The 21,110-nt window shown below is 31.9% G+C and overlaps 2 protein-coding genes across 2 annotated transcripts; both read right to left on the reverse strand.

The window, feature by feature from the left end:
* Window positions 1-1,056: 1,056 nt before the first annotated feature.
* LOC102621766 (hypothetical protein) lies at window positions 1,057-6,312 on the reverse strand. The gene is made up of 7 exons (XM_006495030.4): window positions 6,203-6,312; window positions 6,006-6,057; window positions 3,140-3,962; window positions 2,482-2,867; window positions 2,191-2,289; window positions 1,704-1,871; window positions 1,057-1,561 (listed from the first exon to the last, which is right to left on the reverse strand). The coding sequence occupies exons 3-7, from the start codon at window positions 3,948-3,950 to the stop codon at window positions 1,424-1,426; spliced, it is 1,602 nt and encodes a 533-aa protein (XP_006495093.1). The 5' UTR covers window positions 3,951-3,962; window positions 6,006-6,057; window positions 6,203-6,312; the 3' UTR covers window positions 1,057-1,423.
* Window positions 6,313-10,580: 4,268 nt separating this feature from the next.
* LOC102622249 (uncharacterized) lies at window positions 10,581-15,063 on the reverse strand. The gene is made up of 8 exons (XM_006495031.4): window positions 14,850-15,063; window positions 14,481-14,521; window positions 14,019-14,090; window positions 13,815-13,898; window positions 13,700-13,734; window positions 13,011-13,096; window positions 11,173-11,238; window positions 10,581-10,942 (listed from the first exon to the last, which is right to left on the reverse strand). The coding sequence occupies exons 1-8, from the start codon at window positions 14,914-14,916 to the stop codon at window positions 10,908-10,910; spliced, it is 486 nt and encodes a 161-aa protein (XP_006495094.1). The 5' UTR covers window positions 14,917-15,063; the 3' UTR covers window positions 10,581-10,907.
* Between the last annotated feature and the right edge of the window lie 6,047 nt (window positions 15,064-21,110).

Below are 21,110 nucleotides of genomic sequence, written 5' to 3' on the forward strand. Positions count from 1 at the left end.
CTTTGTCCTTTTCTGATTCAGCCATTAGATCTAGTAGTTAAAGTGTTTAACGGTTGAGATGGGTTCAATTGGTTATTAACACTTACATCCTTACTATTTATTGCAAAATCATGAAAGTTAAAAGTTTTTAAATATTTACTTAAGGTAAAATAATAATAATGATAATAGTATTACTTAAAATAAAAAAATTTATAAAATTTAATAATAATGATGATAATGTCGACAACATTAATAATAATAATATAATAATCAAAATAATAAAAGTGATCAATTTTAATAATATTAATATTAATAAAACAATAATAACAATAATTAATAATAATTAAAATAATAAATTAATATATTAATAATAGTAATAAAAATAAAAAAATTAATAAATAAGAATAATGACTTAATTAAAGTAATCATAACAATTAAAATAATAAAATTAATAAATTTTCATAATAATAATAATTAATGACAGTAATAATAATACATAATAATTAAATTAATAAATTAATAAATTTTAATGATGATAATAATAATAATAATAATATTATTATTATTATTAATGATGACATTTATGGTAGTAATAATAATAAATAACAATAATTAAAATAATAATTTTTATAATAATAACAATAATATTAATATAATAACAATGACATTAATAAAAATAATAATAATAACAGTTAAATTTTTTTAAAAGTTATTTTATGCCAAAAAGGACTTATATATAAAAATTTGTAACTTCCTGTGTTTATTGAATTTTTCATAAACTATAGGGGAGTGTGGTGTAATTAACTGAAAAAGACAAAATCCGGTGGTATGTTGCAACCGTTGCAACATAGTTTCATCCGATGAATATGCTTATTTGTCAAAAAAGAATAGTAGTGCTTTCAAAAAGTAAGTTAAAGATGAAAATGTTAATAGGTCCTCTTGATCAAATTGGTCACATTTTTTTCTCCAAAAGTTCGTAAATAATCTATGGCTTGGTTTCACTTATTTTATAAATCCAAAGAAAACAGTAATGGATGATGACATGCGTGGGAACTACAAAGATTTTATGCAAATAACTGAAGTCAATAATACAGTTCATTCAACATTTTGGTAAACTGGATCATTACATCAAAGATCCAAGAAGGGGAAAAATGAAAATTGTAACAATAATACAGGAAAGTCAAAACCATACCAAGAAAGTCTGTACAGTTATTGATTAAATACAGTATCAACAAATAAATGATTTTTGAGTCATTGTGACTGTTAGCAAAATATATGCAGTACATGTACAGAATACATAACAAAACATCCACTTTTGTTATATAATAAATAGATCAGTTGAACAGCAGCGACAGAGGCAGCATTATACGAACCGATTTGCCGCCAAGAAGCCGAATTTCTTTATTTTCTTTGATGGGTAAGATCACCCCATTTCTTACACATCCTAGCTTTTTGTGGCTAATGCTTCAGATTTGCAGATGGGGCAGACATTCTTAATAAAGAGCCACTTCTTCAAGCATTCTGCATGGTATTCGTGATCACAATCAAGAGTTCCAATCTTCTCATTATCCCTATAATCTTCCTGCAAATCCCAAATGAATGTACAAGTGTTAATAATTCTACAATGTAAGGTACACTTCGGTTCTTTTGTTGCTTGGGGGGCGGGGGGGGGGGGGGGGGGGGGGGGGGGGTGGTGTGGTTTGGAATGCTATAGCTTCTATTACCTGGCATATAATGCAAGAACCAGGTTCCTGATCTTTAGATGCTGGCTCTTCCAGATTGATATAATTTGTAGCTGACAAATAAACTCTTGTCTTTAATTGTCTTGCAACAATTTCTTCTGACAATCCAGTGTTTACATTGCCAATCCGTTCCCCCAGTGCAAGAAGCTCCTGTGATTTTGAATTTCAAGGTTTTAAGGTGTACCCAAAAGAAAGTTTGCAGAATTTGTGCGAGTCCAAAATGCACACTCATTCACGAGATTTGAATTGAAATATTTTGCAAAGCAAATACATTTCTCCGTCTCATAAAATACACAATAAAGGATTAAAATATTAAATAGGTCACGAATTAGATTCAGTTCTAATTGGGACCCATAAGATGGTTTTCTTTCCACTCAGATAGCTCCCACAAACCACTTCTACTAAATTCATTTATTGGGCAATCAGGCATTATAAGAAAAAATATTTAACAAATGAGTGGTACACTTACCTCGTAAGACATGTCTTCTATATCCAAGCGCATATCTCTGTGTCGGTCGATAAAATTCCCTACTTCATAAAAGTCTGGAATCTCTAGTAAAGCAACTCCCTAGACACATTAATTAAAAGATATTACTTTATAGACAGTAGCCCGTAAAACTAGTAAAATCAACTGAATAGATCAGACACAAGAACAGAATTGAAGAAACGATCGAAAAATATGTCCTTCAAACGATGCACCACTTCTGACTGACGAAGATAAAACAGAAATCGCAAGAATTTTTTTTTAAAAAAGTAGTACATCTGATGGCAAAACTCTCAGGTGAGGAAGGCTCCGCTGTCTTAAAGCCTCGGGCACTGGTCCCTCCCGTGGAGATCGATATATCCTAAAGCCAGTTGGTGGAACAGGTCCCATATGTCTTGGCACCATCTCCGAACCATCTTGTGAAATATTCATAGTCCTGTAACTTGATGGAACTCTGAATGAAGCCGCTGCTACTTGAGGGTGAACATTCGTATTGTGATTTCTAATTCCTTGAAAAGGAGGTGGTGGGTGAGGGAAACTGAGATGCTGGATGTTGACAGGAGGTTGCAGGAAAGTAGAGGAGTTTCTGTTGCCGGCAGTCTCGGGATACCGTTGCACAACCATGTTCCCAGAATCCATAGGAGCACCACTAACATTGCTCCCTGTAAAACATAAAAACGATCTCATCTTTAGTTCACAGTATCCAGGTTAATCAGTACACATCATACACCAAACTCCTTGTATTCCATCTCCAAGAAATTTGCTTCAAAGGACGAAGGAGGGACAGAAATAAAATTTCTGACTATGGAAAGAATGGGTTATGAGATCAGATTAAGGAGGGGGAAAAGGAACATTGGTTTTCAGAAAGGCAAAAAAGTTTGTTTAGTACAAATGGAGATCCAAAATGGAGGAGAAAGATAATTGGAGAAATCACCGTGCATATAAGGTATCGCAGGGGCCTGAGTCCAGGATGAACCACCACCATCACTTGGCTGTTCCAACCAGCCAGCAGGTTGAAAGGGCTGACCAATAAAGTTTCCCTGAATAAAATGGTTATGGCTATGAGCCAGAACAGGGTCCATCCCACCAGTTGCAACCAATCTGTTCCTCACACTTCTCTGAGATTCTACTTCCCTGATTGATGGAGTGCCATTTCCTCTGTACTGAGGCAGGGAGAAACATGCAGCATCCATTGGAGTTACACCATCAGGATGTCTAGGATGCAAAGGAGCAACTGAAGAACTAGAGCTTGCTGGGGCATTAAGATTCTGGAAACTCCCAGGAAAGCCTTCAGTATTCTTTCTCTTGTATGACCCTCTTACATTATCCATAAAATGGCTGTTCCTTCCATACTCTTCTGCGGAAGCTCCAATGACTCCAAAATTTCTTGAAGATGGCAACTGATCTGTGGACCCATGATTAACAGGCATGCCCGACGATAGGGTCGGCATGTAAGGAACATATAAGTTGGAAGCAGTTGAAGCACCTAGATCAACACTTGCAGCATGATGATGATGAACACCATGGTACTGTGGCATCCCATAGAACATGGCACTATCATAGTGCTGATGAGCATCAAGACTGGATGTGTTCCCCGAAGCTCTTACTATTGTTTGCATAGGCTGTGGGAAGCTTGTTACACCACCCAAAACGACACAGGGCTCAGGGAGCAAATATCCTCGGTTTTGCTGATCCATTTCTAAATCAATCATCTGACTAGTGCATGGCATATTTCTTTGGCCCATACTACTAAATCCCTGTATCCCAAACAATATTCAAAGAGATCAGCCATCAAAGCTGGAAAATTGACTTCCAAAACGCAGGACCAGATTTTGTTAGAGACTGTTCAATTTTAATTTTTATGGAGTAGTAATCATCAGGAAAATTGCTTTAACAGACTGAATAACATGAAAGTAAATGCCAAATACAATAAAATTAAACTTCTGCACATGTTTCACCTATAAGAATAAAGGAAGAAGCCACAAAACTAACCTATGTTCAACTGCCAAGTAAAACTTAAACCTTAAAATAAATTAAGAAAATAAAAAGGAGCAGAAGAAAGAGAAAGAAACAACAACAAAAATTAAGACCAAATTGACCGCTGCTCAGGTCAAAATCATTTAATAACTACAGCTTCATAGCGTAACATAGGACAACAGAATAGTCTCCCAAAAACAACTTGTAACCCAGTGCAAGTCGTCTGAATGTTTCACACAAAATAAAAGCAGGATCAAAGTCCTGTGCACGTTCAACAACAAACTCATACATACAAACTGAGGATAAGACCAGATTAACGCTTTCTGCATCTTAAAGTCCATCATACCAGCCTAACATATATAATAATCAGCAAGCTATAAATTCAATCAACAAACAACCTGAGCCTAGCCTACAAAAGCATTTCATTGAGATGAAAACAGTCTCACAAGTTCAAATAAAAAAATATCTACTTCGACAAGGACAAGTTCACTTGATGAAGAGAGAACTAAGTAAAATACAGCAAGTGAACAAGTAGTCATTGTTACAATCTTCTTTATGCAGAGAGCAATTAAATAAAGAGGTTATTCAAAATCATAAAATTGCAAGGAACTTGCAACGGCAGCTGAAGTCAATTATCTAAAACCATAAAAAAATAATAATAATAAAAGGAAGATGATGTGATACCGCATGTATCCTATTTTGACAAAGCAACCTGTATATGACTCCAGTTTTCAACCAACAATAAGAGCAGCACTACAATAACATGTGAATATAATAAACTTGCTCACCGTTTTGACAAGGAATATCGCGTACTAGTTAATGACATCCAAGCAAGTGATTTACATAAAAGGACCTTAGAGTTTGCCCTTTAATGCAAGAAAGTAAATTAAAATAAATGGCAGAACAAAGTGATAGGAACCTAATTCCTGTACAAGGGGGCTTGTAAAAGAAAATTGACGTCATTCTGCACCTAGCATGAATACTAAAGAGCCATGTTCACCTGCATGATCTATATGGCAACAGATTAACAGCAATAACTTGAAGATAAAACAAACCAACAAGGAGGACCACTTTTCTTCATCTCTATAGCGTGGCAACCGAAGAGGAAGATGTTCGAACCCCAGGTCAGAGATCAAATTTCTAACTATGTCCAACAAACATTCAACTCGCAAAACTTCACTAATATATTGTCATTATCCAACTTAATATTCGAAACCCAGGTCAGAGATCAACTTAAAAAATATTTCATTTCTGTCCAAACAACATAAAAAGTACAAAACCAAAAAGGAAAAAAATGACTGACAGCCAATTAACAGATCACATTCATATGATATTTCAACCCCGCAACAATAAAGACCACCTAACATCATCACCTCATACAAGCATCTAAAATCCAACTTTGCAAGATGAAGCCGCTCAAATTTCATTGCACAAACTGACTCACAATCAGACACAAACTTCTTATCTGTGAAGGTGTAATATAATATGACTAGCAGCCATGCTTTTGAACACCAAATAAGTCCATCCTAACACTGAAAATTTCAGTTCTTACACCCATTACCCACAATAACAAATTGAACCACAAAATATCTATCTTCCCCCAAACAAACTTGATCAACCTAAACTTGTGCAAATACCCATTGGTGCATAAATAGAATAGTACACATAACTGAAGAAAAATCTTAAATTGATGAACTTTAACAAGCTATTGGACAACCCAGAAGAATGTAAACCATACCCATCTTTTATTATACAAAATTCAACACAAATTTGTTAACAAACATACAAAATCATAAAGAAAGAGAAGAGAAAAAAAACTGTACCTTGTTATCATGAACAAATTTAGCTTCAAAAATGTATATTAATTGGAATTCCCTGCAAAAGAAAAAAAAAGGACTCTTTTACGTTGATTAATTTAAAATTTGCGAGTAACATAATCACAGGCCATCAAGTTTCAATTTTGATTAGAAATTTTAAATTATTTGTGAATTCCATGGATTGGGAAAATCGGAAAACTGACCTAATTGAGGATTAATTGAGAGATTGAGAGATAAAGAGAGAGATCAGAAACTCGTTGTACTTTCTATTATTTATATAATAAAAAAGTTTGTGGGTTTTATTTATTTATTTTTTACCGTTCGTGTTTGTTTATATACCGAGTTTAATGATAATTACGGAAATACCATCACAAAATAAATATTTTTCTTTAACTATGATATGCAATATGCTTGTTTTAAAAAATTTCATAACCATTAAAAAAATAATTTTTCTTTTGATGGTAGCGTATCTTCTGTAATGTATTATGTGGAGGTTCGGCTATCTGCATCAATTTTCTATTTTTAAGCAAGGTCAAAAAAATGTAGCTAATTAATAAGAAAAACAAAACAACATAACAATGAACTCTTGCTTTGATTTTTTTTTCTTTTCTCCCAAAAAAATATTATTTTCTTTTAACCATGTGCTCAAAATTGGATCTTGTTTTTATAAAGAAAAATGATAAAAAGGCAGAAGGGGTAAATAAAAGTTTGATTTAATTTTAGTCAAATTATGAACTTAATATTCAATGATCATATGAATTCCCCCCCCCCCCCCCCCAAAATTTTCCACCATTATAGGCACGGCTTCTCGCAATTTCTACTATTAAAAACTTGTCTTTCACTTTGTTCATTATAATATTACAAATTTGATTTATATTAATTTAGACAATTTAGACAAACTTACCATCTCGGGGTACTTAAGTTGTGGGGTATGGCACCCATGAGATACCATAGTTATTGAGACTGTAACTACTGTACTTCAAGGATATTGTACTCTACTACATGAACATCGTTAGATGATCAAATTTTACTAATTTTTTATTAAATTTTTTATTATTTGATGTATCAAGATATAAGATATAATTTTGTAAGGATACGTTTGATATACTGTATTGTATTATATTAGTTGTATGATATTAGGTTGTTTTGGATTAGATTGTATTAAGCTATAATGCAATATTATGTTTGATGTAATATGCATTGTATTATATAAAATAATTTTTTATTTTAATATTTATATTAAATTAATAATTTAAGATTCATGTATATGTTCTTATTATTTATATGCAATCAATAATTTTATATTTTATAATTAAAAATAATTAATTTTCACCACGAACCGTCGTACCTTAGTGTCATTTGAATTATACTTTGATACTATTAGAATCATTGTTACTGGGACTACACATTAATGCAGCTATTACCAACAAAAGAATCTTCGTTTGCCAAAAATCTATAATTAAAGTTTCGACTTTTAAATTTTTTACTATAAATTTATGACAAACTGAAACTTTTTTGCTGGTAATAATTACACCATTGGCATTGGGTAGCCCTGACAGTAAGAATTCTAGTAATACCAAATTTTAGTGTAAAACACGATGTTATGAACAGTGCCATATTACACAAACCTAAACCTCTCTCTGGTTTACTTAGTCCCACACTGTTCAAGATTATGATGTATCACAATGCACCATAATGTGAACAAGAAGATTTCCCAAACATAGAGTTGTATTGTATTAGCTAATACAATACTATCTAATGTAGTGTGTCGACCACACTCTAAAACTACCGTAGATGGACCCCTTAATTGAATGAATATTCCTTAAATAAACAAAATTTATTCTTTTTTTGTGTTAACTAAATTTGTCTACAATTTGATTAATTTAAAAAATGTGAAAATTAGCTAAATATTGTTTTTGCAAAAGCAAATTTAGAAACCGCAATAATCATATTAGGGAAATTATCCACCGCCACCCGTTTTTTTCAACTTTTTTAAAAATACACAATTCTTTTTTTTGTTTGCTGGAATCCACCTGAAGTTACATTTCTTTTCACTTTTTCACTTCTGTTTGGAATCCGTTAAGGAAATTAACGGAATATTGCTTAAATGACTTTTTTACCCTCAAATGTAAAAGATAATTTATCCATCGACCACTTGTTTTTTTCGTATTTTTTTCAGAAATACACAATTCTTAATTTTTTTTTGCTGACCTCCACTCGAAGTTGTATTGTTTTACACCTATCCACCACTGTGATTTGTAAAATAACAATTTTACCCTTATGATGTTAGCAAAGTTATAACGGTCTCCAAACGGAAGTGGAAAAGTGAAAAGAAATGTAATTTTAGGTGGATTCCAGCAAAAAAAAAAAAGAATTGTGTATTTTTAAAAAACGGTGAAAAAACAAGTGGACGGTGAATAATTTCCCATCATATTATCAAGAAATTCCAAAGTTAGGAATTAGTTGGATAATAGTCTAAATCCCATTATTATTAATGACAAATGAAATGAAATAAAATAATATAGTTGCGGACCACACATTTGACAGCAAGAAAACGATATCCACACAACAAGAAAGTGTTTTTCTTGTTTTCGGGCAACGTCAGCTTTTTTACTTTTGCTTTTGACCCTCGAAAACGCAAGTAAATGTCCAAATCTAATGATCAAATAAATAAATAAATGCTTTAAAGAAATTTTGGTGACGTGTGAAGGAGGACTTCATCTGGCTGCCACAACAGAGTAGCCGTAAAACAGAGGGAAACAACTTGTATTTGGTATTTTTCAAAAAAGGATTTGTGTTTTGGGTTACATAATAATAATTTAGAACCTCAAATTTGTTGTTCTCATTTTATGGTTAATTTACTTTAATTCCATTCCATAAAAAATCTATTTCGTTTAAAAAATTAAAATAGAAATTATATGACACAAAAAAAATTGACTATGGCATTACATGTCGCAAATAGATTTTTATAGTTCTTTAATAAGAATATTCACATTTTTTTTAAAAAAAGAATATTTTTACTATTAACAGTCAAATACATTAAAAATTTTGCATTTCCTATCATGAGCGGTACATATTAATGATAAAACTCCAAGAATGCAAAGTATCTGGATACGATTGATACTGGTGGTGGGGGAAAAGCATATTCTTTCTCTCCATGAAAAAGAGCTCCTTTTTTTTTAACATTTTTTAGCAGATTTTGAGATTTTTTTGCATGTGGGTCCTCAAGTTTAAAGTGGAACCCACGGGTTGAGGGCACGCATCACTACATCAGCAAGAAACGTGGGCCATGTTCTTAATTCAGTACCGCGTGCTGTTTCATGATTCTCGAATTGTGCCTTGACCACGATCGCACGATTCTAACTCCATGCATCTTTGATCTTGGCCTTAATTACAACGTGCTTCCTTAATTTATGATTCATTTGCGTCTAAAATTCACCCAACTCCAATAACTTCAATTATTGACCGCAAATTATCCCTTAATAAAACGCACTGGTGTTGCGTCGGGCGTCACTTGCAATGCGCATAAACTTATTGCTATCGCGTCAGCAGTTTTATTAGATTTGTCCTCATTGACAACGATAGCTCTACGAAAAACATTATTACCAAAAACGAAAAATTTATTACTAAAGACAACAAATTAGCAAGGGTTTGCAAGTAATACTCGCTGCATCGTAGTTAACTCAAAACCCAACAAGAACCACTTTAAACCTTTGAACCCTAACCAGTTGAAATGATACTAAATAAAAACCGGGACACGTAACCTATTCCAAATGAAGAATAACCAATAGGCCTTTGGTCCAATGGGAGAAGCCTTGCACTTACAATATTGAGTGCAAAGGTTCGAGCCTCCATAAGAGCATTATGGAGGTTAGTTTCAGTTCTTCCTCAATTATCAATTAATTGAGTGGAGACAGTCTCTCCCTTACGAAATGTGAGTGGAGCAAGCACCCCTCGAATATTAGAGAGGGTTTAAAATATATGGGCATATACTTTAGTGTGTCAATGTATGATGGTAGTCCCAGTTATATAGTATGATTGTAAATATTAATTGTAATGTCTGATGTAATGTCAGTAATATCTGTGTATAACAGACTTCAAAAAAAAAAAAAAAAATGAAGAATGATCACAGACATCACAGAAGTTCCAAATGAGGTTAAAAATAGAAAATAGTAAAAGCAAAATGTTTTTCTTGAAAAAAATGAAGGGCATCTTTGCCGCCCCACCTTGTATTAGACAAAAAGCATGCATTTCTCTTCTTTTACTTGTTACCTGGTTAAGCAGTAGGGTCTAAACCAAGATTCTTTCACTGTCTTATTGCCCAAAAAAGAAATGTGCTGACTTTTGTCTTTTCAGAAGGTTACCTACACCACCGTCTTCAACTTCCCCCAAATCTTTTTATACAAAAGAATCAATGAATACAACCATCCTCAACTTCCTCAACAGATTCTCTCTATCTATTTATCTATTTGTTTATGGAAAGGGTTCGGGTTGCCGATTGGCTGTAGGCACATCACATTCACACAATGGAACTTTCCGAGGCAAAATATCGAAATGAAAAAGATTTAAGTATATCAAAGCTTATGAAAGGATCGTCTTCTTTTGTCTATTCAATTCGATAGAAGCCTTATGTTCCATGAGACAATGTTCTTAGCTTACATCATCAAGATATCTATGTTCATACTTCATATGTTGGTAAAACAGAGTTTACTCAGATAAAAATTTCGGATGCCACAAATGATATAACTATATGTTTCTAATAATTATGAAGGGAAGTGAAATTTATCAGCTTCTGCTTCTTTTTATTTTTTCTCTTCTTGTTGCTCAGAAGCTTAAGTAAACAAACGATAGGGTTCTTTCCTTTGAATAAAGAAAATTAGATGCAACTTACTATCCTCTGGGTTCTTTTCACTTCCGAGCTTCAGTTTTTTTCTGCTCTTTGGCTGACAAAAAAATTGAAAAATGGATCTCATGTTAGCTTCGAAGAAAAAGAGAAAGTGCAAAACTATGGATTCTAAATCCAATTTCCACTTGGCTTCCCCCCCCCCAAAACACACAAAAAAAAAAAAAAGAAATCAATTTCACAGGAAGGAGGAAGCATCACTAAGTGAAGCAAAAAGAGGTAGCACAAACTCTAGGTAGAGAAATACAAGCCACGGGAAATTAATCATACCAGCCTTCTCTTCCTCTCGCTTCTTGGCAGCTTCAGCCCTTTGTTGACGTATCAGGGCCAAGCGCTCTGTAAAAACAATATAAAAAGAATCAAAACAAATTAAGAAGATAATTGCAAAGAAGATGCGTATAAAAAGGAACAGCAATAATCTGAACTGAAAAAACAAGTTTAAAAAGGGGAGAAAATAGCATGAATGATCAACTAAATGATCAGAGAAGCGGTAAATGCAAAGGTGTAGGTGTAATACACCGGGCAGGAATTGATATCTATAAAGAGAAAGTTTATAGTCAAACGATAGCATTGTGGACATGGAAATGGGTCCATTAAAGACAATGTGACATTTCCAAAAAGCTTATGCTCTTCATGAAAATCATAAATTCATTATAGACACCACCCAGGGTACAAGATAAGCAATGGCATAACCAGGTGAAGTACAATTTTTTGAGATTAAAAACAGCAAACTAGATGATTATATCTAATGCCCGGGCACACCTAAGACACACAATTCACTTGAATTCTAGAAATATGTATAACCAACCATGTAGTCCACCATGGTTTGGTTGTAAGAATAAAAAAATCCAGAGACCCATTTTCAGATTCAATTTTCGGGTCAGACATTGTTTAACCATTGGGCTGCCACAGTTGTTATTTGGTATTGACAGTTTGCTTTTACTGATGAGTATTTTCAAGCATGCACTTTCTTTTGTTCAATAAATTTCTTCTTCCAACAAGGACAACAAAAATAAAAGCAACTTCATAATTACCAAGAAGGCAAATGCTTGTAGATACAGCTAGATTCTATAACAGCTAGACAAAAAACTATGACAAAGATAAATCAATAACTCAAAAAATTCACCATGCAACTATATAATTCACAAAGCCAATATTCGGTGAATCACGATGGCAATAGAGACACATTTCCATAAGCAATTTTCACTCACATTGGGCCTAGGGAAACAATTTAACCCGTGGACGTGGGTATCCGCATATATCCAGTTTGATATGCATATAAATGGTGTTTGGGACAGGTTTGGTATTCAATGAAAAACTTGTAGCTAGTTTGGCACAGGTGTGGTTGTTGGGGGCATCTCATACCCTGCAACTATTTTAAGTACATATATTTCTTTTCTAAGCAAATTAAAGAATCAAGCATTACAATGGATCATTATATGCCATATTACACACCTTTTTTTTCTTTGGATCAAGGAGGGCTGAGCAAACTTTTCTATGGTTGTTTAGTGCTTGAAATCTTAAAAATTTTATTTTTCCGTTAACAATTTCTTTTAAAAAGTGCTTAGCTAAATTTTGGCTGAGAATATATTGGAAATCCCATAAATGTATAAGCTTGGAATTCAATGAATGTGGATAGGAGACAATTGAGATGAACAAAGAAAACTGAGAAGAACGGAGAAAACTGAGATGAACAAAGAAAACTTAGAAGAACGGAGAAAACTGAGATGAACAAAGAAAACTGAGGAATCTTGAACTCCTTAGAGACCGAAGCTCAAAGGCGAATCAAAGACAAAATCTACCCAGTGTTCCCAAAGAGTTCATTATTCCCCATTTTTAACACATACTGCAGAGAAATTTCAACTTTGACTATAGCAAATGGTGTACTTCACATGTGGTTAACCACCAAAACAACCAAACTTGTGTACAGACAGATAAGAAAAATATCAAACAAAATAATAAGATAGTTTATGGCCCCATCTCATACTACAAGCACTTTTCTTCTTAACATGTGGCAAGCAAAATGTAAATAATAGGGTTGTGTATTACACTAAACATCAATTCAGTGGACTGAAAAGAAAAGTAATGCACAGACAGTAACCAATTACCTAAATCCTTTCTTGCTTGTTCTGTTTTCCCTTGTTCTTGAAGCCTCATATATCGCTCGTGAGCTTTTTGCTTCTCAATCTCCTCTCTGCAAACAGATATAATAAATGTGAGACAACATCAAAAGAACTCCTTATCTAAAAAATCAACAAGCTTGATTCATGCAACACATCCATTTGATAAATAGTAATTGTGTAAGAAGCAAGCCTTAGGAAGAATTCTAGTGTCATTTTCTTCTACTTTCTCAAGTACAAAGTAAATAAATTAACATTGCAGCTCGGCCACCCTCTCCCTATGCATCTCCAACCCCATCTATAATTATCTCCAAATCCAAAAATTTCATGAAAAAATTTCATATGGATGAACTTTTACGGCACCAGGCATGACAGGCTAAAAAAAATCCATAAATCTTTATCTGTGCTTTCTTTTGCTCATAAACATCATTGCCAACAGCAGTACATGACATCATGACCATGCATTTTCATGAGCTCCAATATTCTAGCTAGCAATCCCACCATTATATTCTCTTTTACCAGCCCATTCAAATGACATTGAGGTAGGAAGTCACGCATGAATATTCACGCTAATATGAGAACAAAGCACAACCGACTTTACAGATGAAAACGTTTCAGATTCCTCATGTGGTAAATAATGTTCATACTGATTCAATAAATTAATGAGAATTACAAACCTTTCACGCCTTGAGAGCTCAGTTGTTTTCCCCATCTGAAATTTGAAATTTTGGTTACTCAAGGCAGCTTTGAAAGCTGTACAACAGGAAAAATAGATAATAGATAAAAACTTACATCAACATCTTTAGCCTTCACATTCTTAGGTTTTTCTATATTAGGATTCTCAATCTCAATAATTCCCTGGGTGCCTTTCCTCTTCTGCCAACAATGAGAACAGACATCAACCAAAAGAAAGATGTTTTTTTTTTTTAATGAAAATGTACTAAAAAATGGAATAAAGTGATGCAACCGACGAATGAAGCAAAATAAAATAATGACCTGATTTTCTTCCTCTTCCTCTCCCGACTCTTCTTGTTCCTCCTCCTCCTCTTCCTTCAGTCCAACTTCTTCCTGACACGATTAGGAACAATATCCCTTTCTAACATACTGAATATGAACACTAAAGATGCATGTGAATACAAGAAAATTTTCTTTTTCTTTTTTTTTTGGTTGTTGTGGGGGAAGGGGAGGGGGGGGGGGGGGGGGAGGACACACATAGCAACAAAGAGAGATGGTAGAGTACAGATTGAGGGTAAACCTATTGCATATTGCACTTTAACAATTTTGATAACTGATTCTGAACAATTCAATTGAAATAAAGTATGAAAACACTATTATATTATCACCAGAAAACCATTCGTCAATAAGCATTTACGCAAAGTACAATCCTTAGAAACAAAGATTGAATAAATGTAAGACAATAATAATAGATCCATGAAGCAAAAAGCAAATGAAGCATACCTGTCTAAAAGTGCGGGGGCGACGATTCGAGGTACCAGCAACTGCAACCGTTAAAATGAAACGAGCTAAAAGGGTCAGCTTATGCCACCGAGTATAATAGTTAGTATTAAATATGCAGCAAAAAAACAAACTCATCTAACTTAAAAGCTTTCCTTTGAAAATCAAGATTTTCCCAGCTGATAATATAAAACAAGCAACGTCACAGGACCAACCCTTATTTTACATATGCAAAAATTACAGACAGATCCGGTGAAAACACATTCTAATCTAGCAGCTGAATCAAGAAAAAATGGAAACGACCCAGAACGAGAAACTTTGTTTAAATTTGATATAAAACATGTAAAGAGAAAAGCAAAGCAAATAGCATACGCATTTCTTCGGGAGTGGAGAAGTGGCGGTGACCGGTGGGCTTGCCCTTGAACTTTCCTCTTCCCATTTTTGCTGATTACCACTAACAACAACAATAATAATAACAAGAAGAAGAAAATTTATCACAGATTTTTTTTTCCTATTGTTTAAGGCTTTAAGCTTCTGCTCTTCGGTCGCTGCTTTTGAATCTCTGCGTTTCAACAGTTCGTTTTAATAATAATACTAGGGTGAACATATTTTTTTTTTTTGGGTAGCTGCAGAGCGTTAGTGTGTGGCCTCCACGCGACATTATAGCGAGTGCTTCCGCCATCTTTCTTTTCCTTTACTTTTTTTTTTTCGTATTATCCTAAAGTGTATTGATAAATGGAATAATTGGTATAAGTTAAGTTACAACGTATTACAGGATAATATATATATAAATATATATATATATATATATATATATATATATATATATATATGTTTTTCATATGACATGATGAAAACGTTATATTTGGTCTATCCCTTGTTAGATGGCCTTATTATTATTTTTTTAAACCCTTATTATGGCCGAATTCAAAATTTGTGCTTGAGAGATAATTATCTTAGAGTCCGTTTGAAATTGAAGTTAGACAGTTATAATTTAAAAATTATAACACTAAAATAGTTGGGTAAATAATAACCGTTGTATCTTGAAATATATGTTAACATAATTTTTCACTTTTATAATAGAAAATTTATTACATCTTTAATAATTTTATCAAAATTATTATTTAAATTTTATATTTACTAAATATTACTAACTTTTACTTTATAATTATAAATTTTTTCTATAACAACTGTAATTTAAAAGGTACAATATTTCAATATCAAACATAACTTAATCTTATTAATTTGGTAATTTTATCAAATAGACAATGAAAGTTTATGTTTTATTTTTTATTGAAAATATTTAATCTATGATAACGCGCTGCGGTCACGCCCATAAATAAATAATGATAAATGATGGCAGAACATGTGTCAAGGGTAGTGATTCCCTCAGAAAAATAGGTGCAAGAATTGATCACTTTACGAATTGGGGAATTTGGGATTCAACTTTACTAGGAGTCCACATTTGTATGGAGGTGCGTTCTTGGGACCCCATGTGAAGACGATGATTATATGCTTCATTAGTGTCGTTTGCCCACTACAAGTTGTCAATTTTATTTATTCTCTGACTTTCGACTATCAAGAAATGTGTAGGAACTAAGATTTTTATGAATAAAGTATATTGTAGATTCTTTAGGAAAGAACTTTGGAGCATAAATTTTATTGAAAATGATCCAAATTTTGTGGGTGTAGTGCATCAATTCCTTTCATTCTGATTTATGAAGCACTTGAAATGAAAACATAATCCTCACATACCCTCATAAGGCATAAAATTTGATAGAAGTGGCCCATAAACAACAAGGGACTGTTTATCTTAATATCATATTTATTGCTAAAAAGTAAATTTGGGATAAATTATAATGCGCCTATTATTTAGTCCTAAATAGTATAAAAATTACATCATAGGAGACTCTGGGATTGCATGTTTAAGGTTACGTTTGTTTTTTATATGAAATCTGAATAGGTTTAAATGAAAATGTTTAAATGACATGTTTGTTTTTTTTCTTTTTCAACATCCGAAGAGAAAAATTTAAAAGTTAGTAGTTTGACATAAAAATCTTTTTAAGTGGTGAATATATTTGTTCTTCATAATTTATAATTTTCATAGGTTGATTAGTTTGGTAGTATTAAAAAAAAATTATAATTGTTGATCTTAATTTAATTTTGTAGTAAAAGATGTAATTATGACATCAACATTTATTATAAAGTCAATACCATTGTTTTATTTTTGATTTATCACAGTAGACATAATTTGATTTGTTTAATATTTGAGTTTAGTTAATGTTATTATGTGAATAAAAATTTAAAGTAATTAAAAAAATAACTTCAAGAATAATATAAAAATATTAGGTTTATACATAATATTGAAAATATATAAATTGTTAATGATATTTTTTAGATTTGAAAATAAAATTTTTCGTTTAGACTTCAGATAAAAGTAGAGTTGTTATACTTTTTCTATTCAGATAAAATTGTCTGACAATAAGTGATAAGTTAAAAAAATAAACAACCTAAAATAAATAATTGTCTAAAAAAAAGTTAAATTCAGACTTCAGACTAAAAAACAAATAACATCTAAGACTCAAAATATTATCCTAACTATTCATGGGATAATGAATAATTTATTTTTAATTAATTAATTATTTATGTACTTAACTAATATTCTAAATATTTGTATTTCATACTTAGAATAAATTATATTATTATTTTAAACTTATATAAATATTAAATAACAATATTTAAAATATTTAGTTAATTTTTCGGTTGATTTAATTAAAAAAAAATGGTGGGAAGACATATGTGCCAATGTACTCTTGAAAGTTGTTGATATGTAATATTTTTACATATATGGATGGATGACATTATTGTATAATATATTTTTGTACTTATCGACTAATTTTCATATTATGTTTGTTGATGATACTATTGCATAAATTCTTATTTAAAACTATAAACAACTTAAATATATAAATAATAAGAAGAAGAAGAGCTCAGTTTTACGATAAATTGATTTAATTAGATTATATTTGATGTTACATTATAATTTTTCATTTTTACCTATATTTAACTTTTGATGTAAAATGTAACTCTAAATATGAGTTTACCAAGGAGCAAATTTGCTATTTCGGATTGCGGTTTAACAATTAATTTAAGATAGTTTTGATAATATTATTATATGAAATATATTATTGACTATCCAATTTGATATCAGTCTAAATACATGACTGATTTTATAGTCAAATCCTAAACTACACTAAATATAACATAATGTTATATCTAATCTCATCTCATCCTATCCCATTATACCATATCATATAATATCCTGTAATGCACACTAAATAGGCTCCAAGAGTTTTATGCAGTGTTTCAGATTTACAAGGGCAATATTATTCAATAAATAAAAGGTTTTTATTGTCAATTGATCTGTCACGTATTAAAGTATATAATTTGAGGTGAGTCTTTTATAGGGGATATCTCATTTAATATATATTTTGGATAGTAAAATTTGGATAAGCAATGTCGATTTGGCAGATAATATGTTGTTTTGAATTTTGATCAAAGAAATTGTTGATGCAGAAAAACAACCTTAATAGTTGAATTCATTTTTTGGGAAAAACAACACGAATCGGTCCTATTTGCCAACTCAACCTTAATCCTCAATACTTATTAACACAAAACACGGTTAACATAAGCCGGTGGGGTTCGGACATAAGATCCTTTGATGCCCAAAATAGACATTTGATATATGAGAAAGGAAAATGAATTGAGAAAAATAGGTCTAAATTTAAATCTTTCAATAGGAGATTTGTTATGTTGCTATGCAAATCATGTAGGTAGCTGTTGGGAAAATATGCTCTTTAAAAGCATATGTGTTTATTTAATTGTAATAAATAATTTTTCTGATTAATAAAATAGATGAGGTATTTTATTCAAATATCTTAATTGCATTAATATTTGTATTAAAGTCCATTTAATCATATTATATGTATTTATGTGATCACCATGTGGATTCTCAGAAGACATAAATACAAGTTATCTTATGATTAAATAAATTTAGTTCGCAGTTGATAAATAAAGTTGGGCACTTTATTTAGGTATAGACTGTAATAAATTTATTGAATGATTTGTCTTAATCATGTATGAATTTGTTGATGTAGTACGACTACATTGAACAGGATCACGTATGAGATTTAATTAACTTTGTAATAATTGTCAGACTTATTAAATCTCATAGGCATTAATTTTACTGTAATCTTAATCTTGAGTTAATTATGATTTCATGATTGTAATTGTTATTCCATTTGAGTTACCAATGGGCACGACACATCCTTGTGGTCAAGATTACTCGGTATCTTGGTGGGAGCAATTATGAGTATTGGAGTTATGGATTAACAATATAGAATTTGTACAACACATCTCTTGATGGGTTTTCGGCACTTGATCATAGAATTCTCTAGCCAGAGTGTGTCAACATATTTAATATGTTGAAAATGATCATTAGAGAAAACCAATAAGGATCAAGGAATAAGATGTTATTAAATTGTTTGGACAGTTGAGATATCAATTTAATTAACGATGTGGTACAAAGGATTGTGCAGTAAAGAAATCAATGTGGCTTGAGACGAATTATTATTCGAGCATACAATTATGGAAGTCAGTTCCAATCTTTTAGTGGAGTAGATTTGGAATTAAATAATTAGGCTAGTTTAATTACATGCCTAATTGTTATAGCCACTATTGTATGTTCCCAAATGATCCCCGGGTTAGCTCATTTAATTGACTGCACCACTACTGGACTAATAAGCAAGATAACTAGCTATTTGGGTCAAAAGCCTAAATATATCATTTAGTGGGAGGCTCCATTTAATAAGCTTATGTGTAAGGGGCCTTATGTTATTTTACATGGTGGGTCCCCTATTAAATGAAAAGTAATGTGAGTTTTATTTTGGGCATTCTTGGAGCCTAGGGTTTTCACTAAAGGGAGATATATAAGACTTATTTTCTCTAAAGGAAAAGAATGAAGCCACTTTATACAGATCAGAGAAAAAGATTTTTCTCTCCATTGTTGAGAGAAAAATTTTCTCGTGCTAGTTGCTTTGGTAGTGATAAAGGCGCCCACACGTCAAGTGCAGATCGAACCTGAGTCATAACCTGGAAGATCATTGGAGACAATTCGTGATCTAACAAGCGTGGTGGTGACGGATCGTGATCTAACAGGAGTGGTGGTGGCGGATCGTGATCTAGGAGCCTAAATCACTTCAGCGGAAAAAGCCAACTCGGATTTTCAAGGTACGATTTCTGGATTACGTATTCCTATATATTATATGAGAGCGGTCCTTAAAAGGTTTTATAAAATTTTAAAAACCTGATTTTTCCCAAACAGTAGCTTGTTAGTAGAATGAGATCTCTTTTTAGTAAGTTCTTGGTAGATTTTGCCAACCCTTATCTCTTATCCCCTGTATAGTTTAAATATACTTTTTTTAATGGCAGTTATGTAGTTGATTTCAACCCACTCTCTAAATAGTTGTTTATTTTTGCTAGTTGAGTGTCGTTTACAAGATCATAGCGCTTGCCCAATTTCTTTAGGATGCATTTTAGAGCATATGTTGATCTAAGTGACTCCGACAAGTAGATTTTTAGCTTAGACCACTTAAATTTTAGATTGGACTGGTGGATTTTTAGGTTGGATAGTATTGGCTTTCAGGTCGAAAAAATGGATTTTTAAATTGGACTTATAAAGTCAATTTATCTTGTTAATACAGTAGATTCAAGTGAACTTGGCTTGGCATGTTCTCCTTGGTGACATTAGAGAAGCTGAAGCCAAATACCAGTCCCTTAGTTTTCAATATCAAAAGACTATGATCAGTGTTGGAAACTAAGGGCCTCTTCGATATTATTTCTGAATTTTTATTTTCTAAGAACAAAAATAAAAATAAAAATAATGTTTTACAGTTGCTGTAATTCGAATTTAAGTATGCGTTTGGTATCATTTTTTGTATCCTTTATTTTAAAAATGAGAACAGTAATATGCGTTCGGTAGACACAGTTGAAAATGATAAAGATGGAGAATATGTGTGTCATAGTACATTTTTCAAAAGCAGTTTTTACTACGTATTTACGTCATACTTATAATTAGAAAATTATTGTTTAGCTAATACATACACAAATATACCATAACAATTTAAACAAAATTATATAAAAAATTACATGATGGTAAAGTTTTAGAATTAGCATTAAAAACAAAAGTTTTACATTGTCATTGTTTTTACACTATAATTAAGATATATATTACAACACATGATTTAAACAAAATAATTACAAAAAATCACATGGTAGACATTATCCATTACGTGTGTAATCATGCCACATAAAAGCTGCAATTCTATCTCTTGTAGCATTCATTTCTACGACACTTACTAGAGATAAATCAATATTAGTAAGTGGCCTGCTAATATCTCCTTCTTCATTGGTAATCAAATCTTGCACATCAAAGTCCCCAAACAACCTATAATTTGCATTTTCTCGTCGAATAAAATTATATAAAACGTAACATGTAATTGGAATTAGACGTTGTTTATGTAAACTATAATTATGCATATCCCTTAAAATTAAAAATCGCGCTTTTAAAACACC

Source organism: Citrus sinensis, chromosome 1 (genome assembly GCF_022201045.2).
Source record: "Citrus sinensis cultivar Valencia sweet orange chromosome 1, DVS_A1.0, whole genome shotgun sequence".
NCBI lineage: Eukaryota > Viridiplantae > Streptophyta > Magnoliopsida > Sapindales > Rutaceae > Citrus > Citrus sinensis.

Excerpts from the sequence above, each read along its gene's own strand:
- LOC102621766 (XM_006495030.4), bottom strand. The coding sequence starts at position 3,950 with ATGGGCCAAAGAAATATGCCATGCACTAGTCAGATGATTGATTTAGAA. Across the intron at positions 2,868-3,139 it reads TGCGATACCTTATATGCACG|GGAGCAATGTTAGTGGTGCT; the intron begins GTGATTTCTCCA and ends TATGTTTTACAG. Across the intron at positions 1,872-2,190 it reads TAGAAGACATGTCTTACGAG|GAGCTTCTTGCACTGGGGGA; the intron begins GTAAGTGTACCA and ends TCAAAATCACAG.
- LOC102622249 (XM_006495031.4), bottom strand. The coding sequence starts at position 14,916 with ATGGGAAGAGGAAAGTTCAAGGGCAAGCCCACCGGTCACCGCCACTTC. Across the intron at positions 14,522-14,849 it reads CTCCACTCCCGAAGAAATGC|TTGCTGGTACCTCGAATCGT; the intron begins GTATGCTATTTG and ends TAACGGTTGCAG. Across the intron at positions 10,943-11,172 it reads GCGAGAGGAAGAGAAGGCTG|CCAAAGAGCAGAAAAAAACT; the intron begins GTATGATTAATT and ends TTTTTTTGTCAG.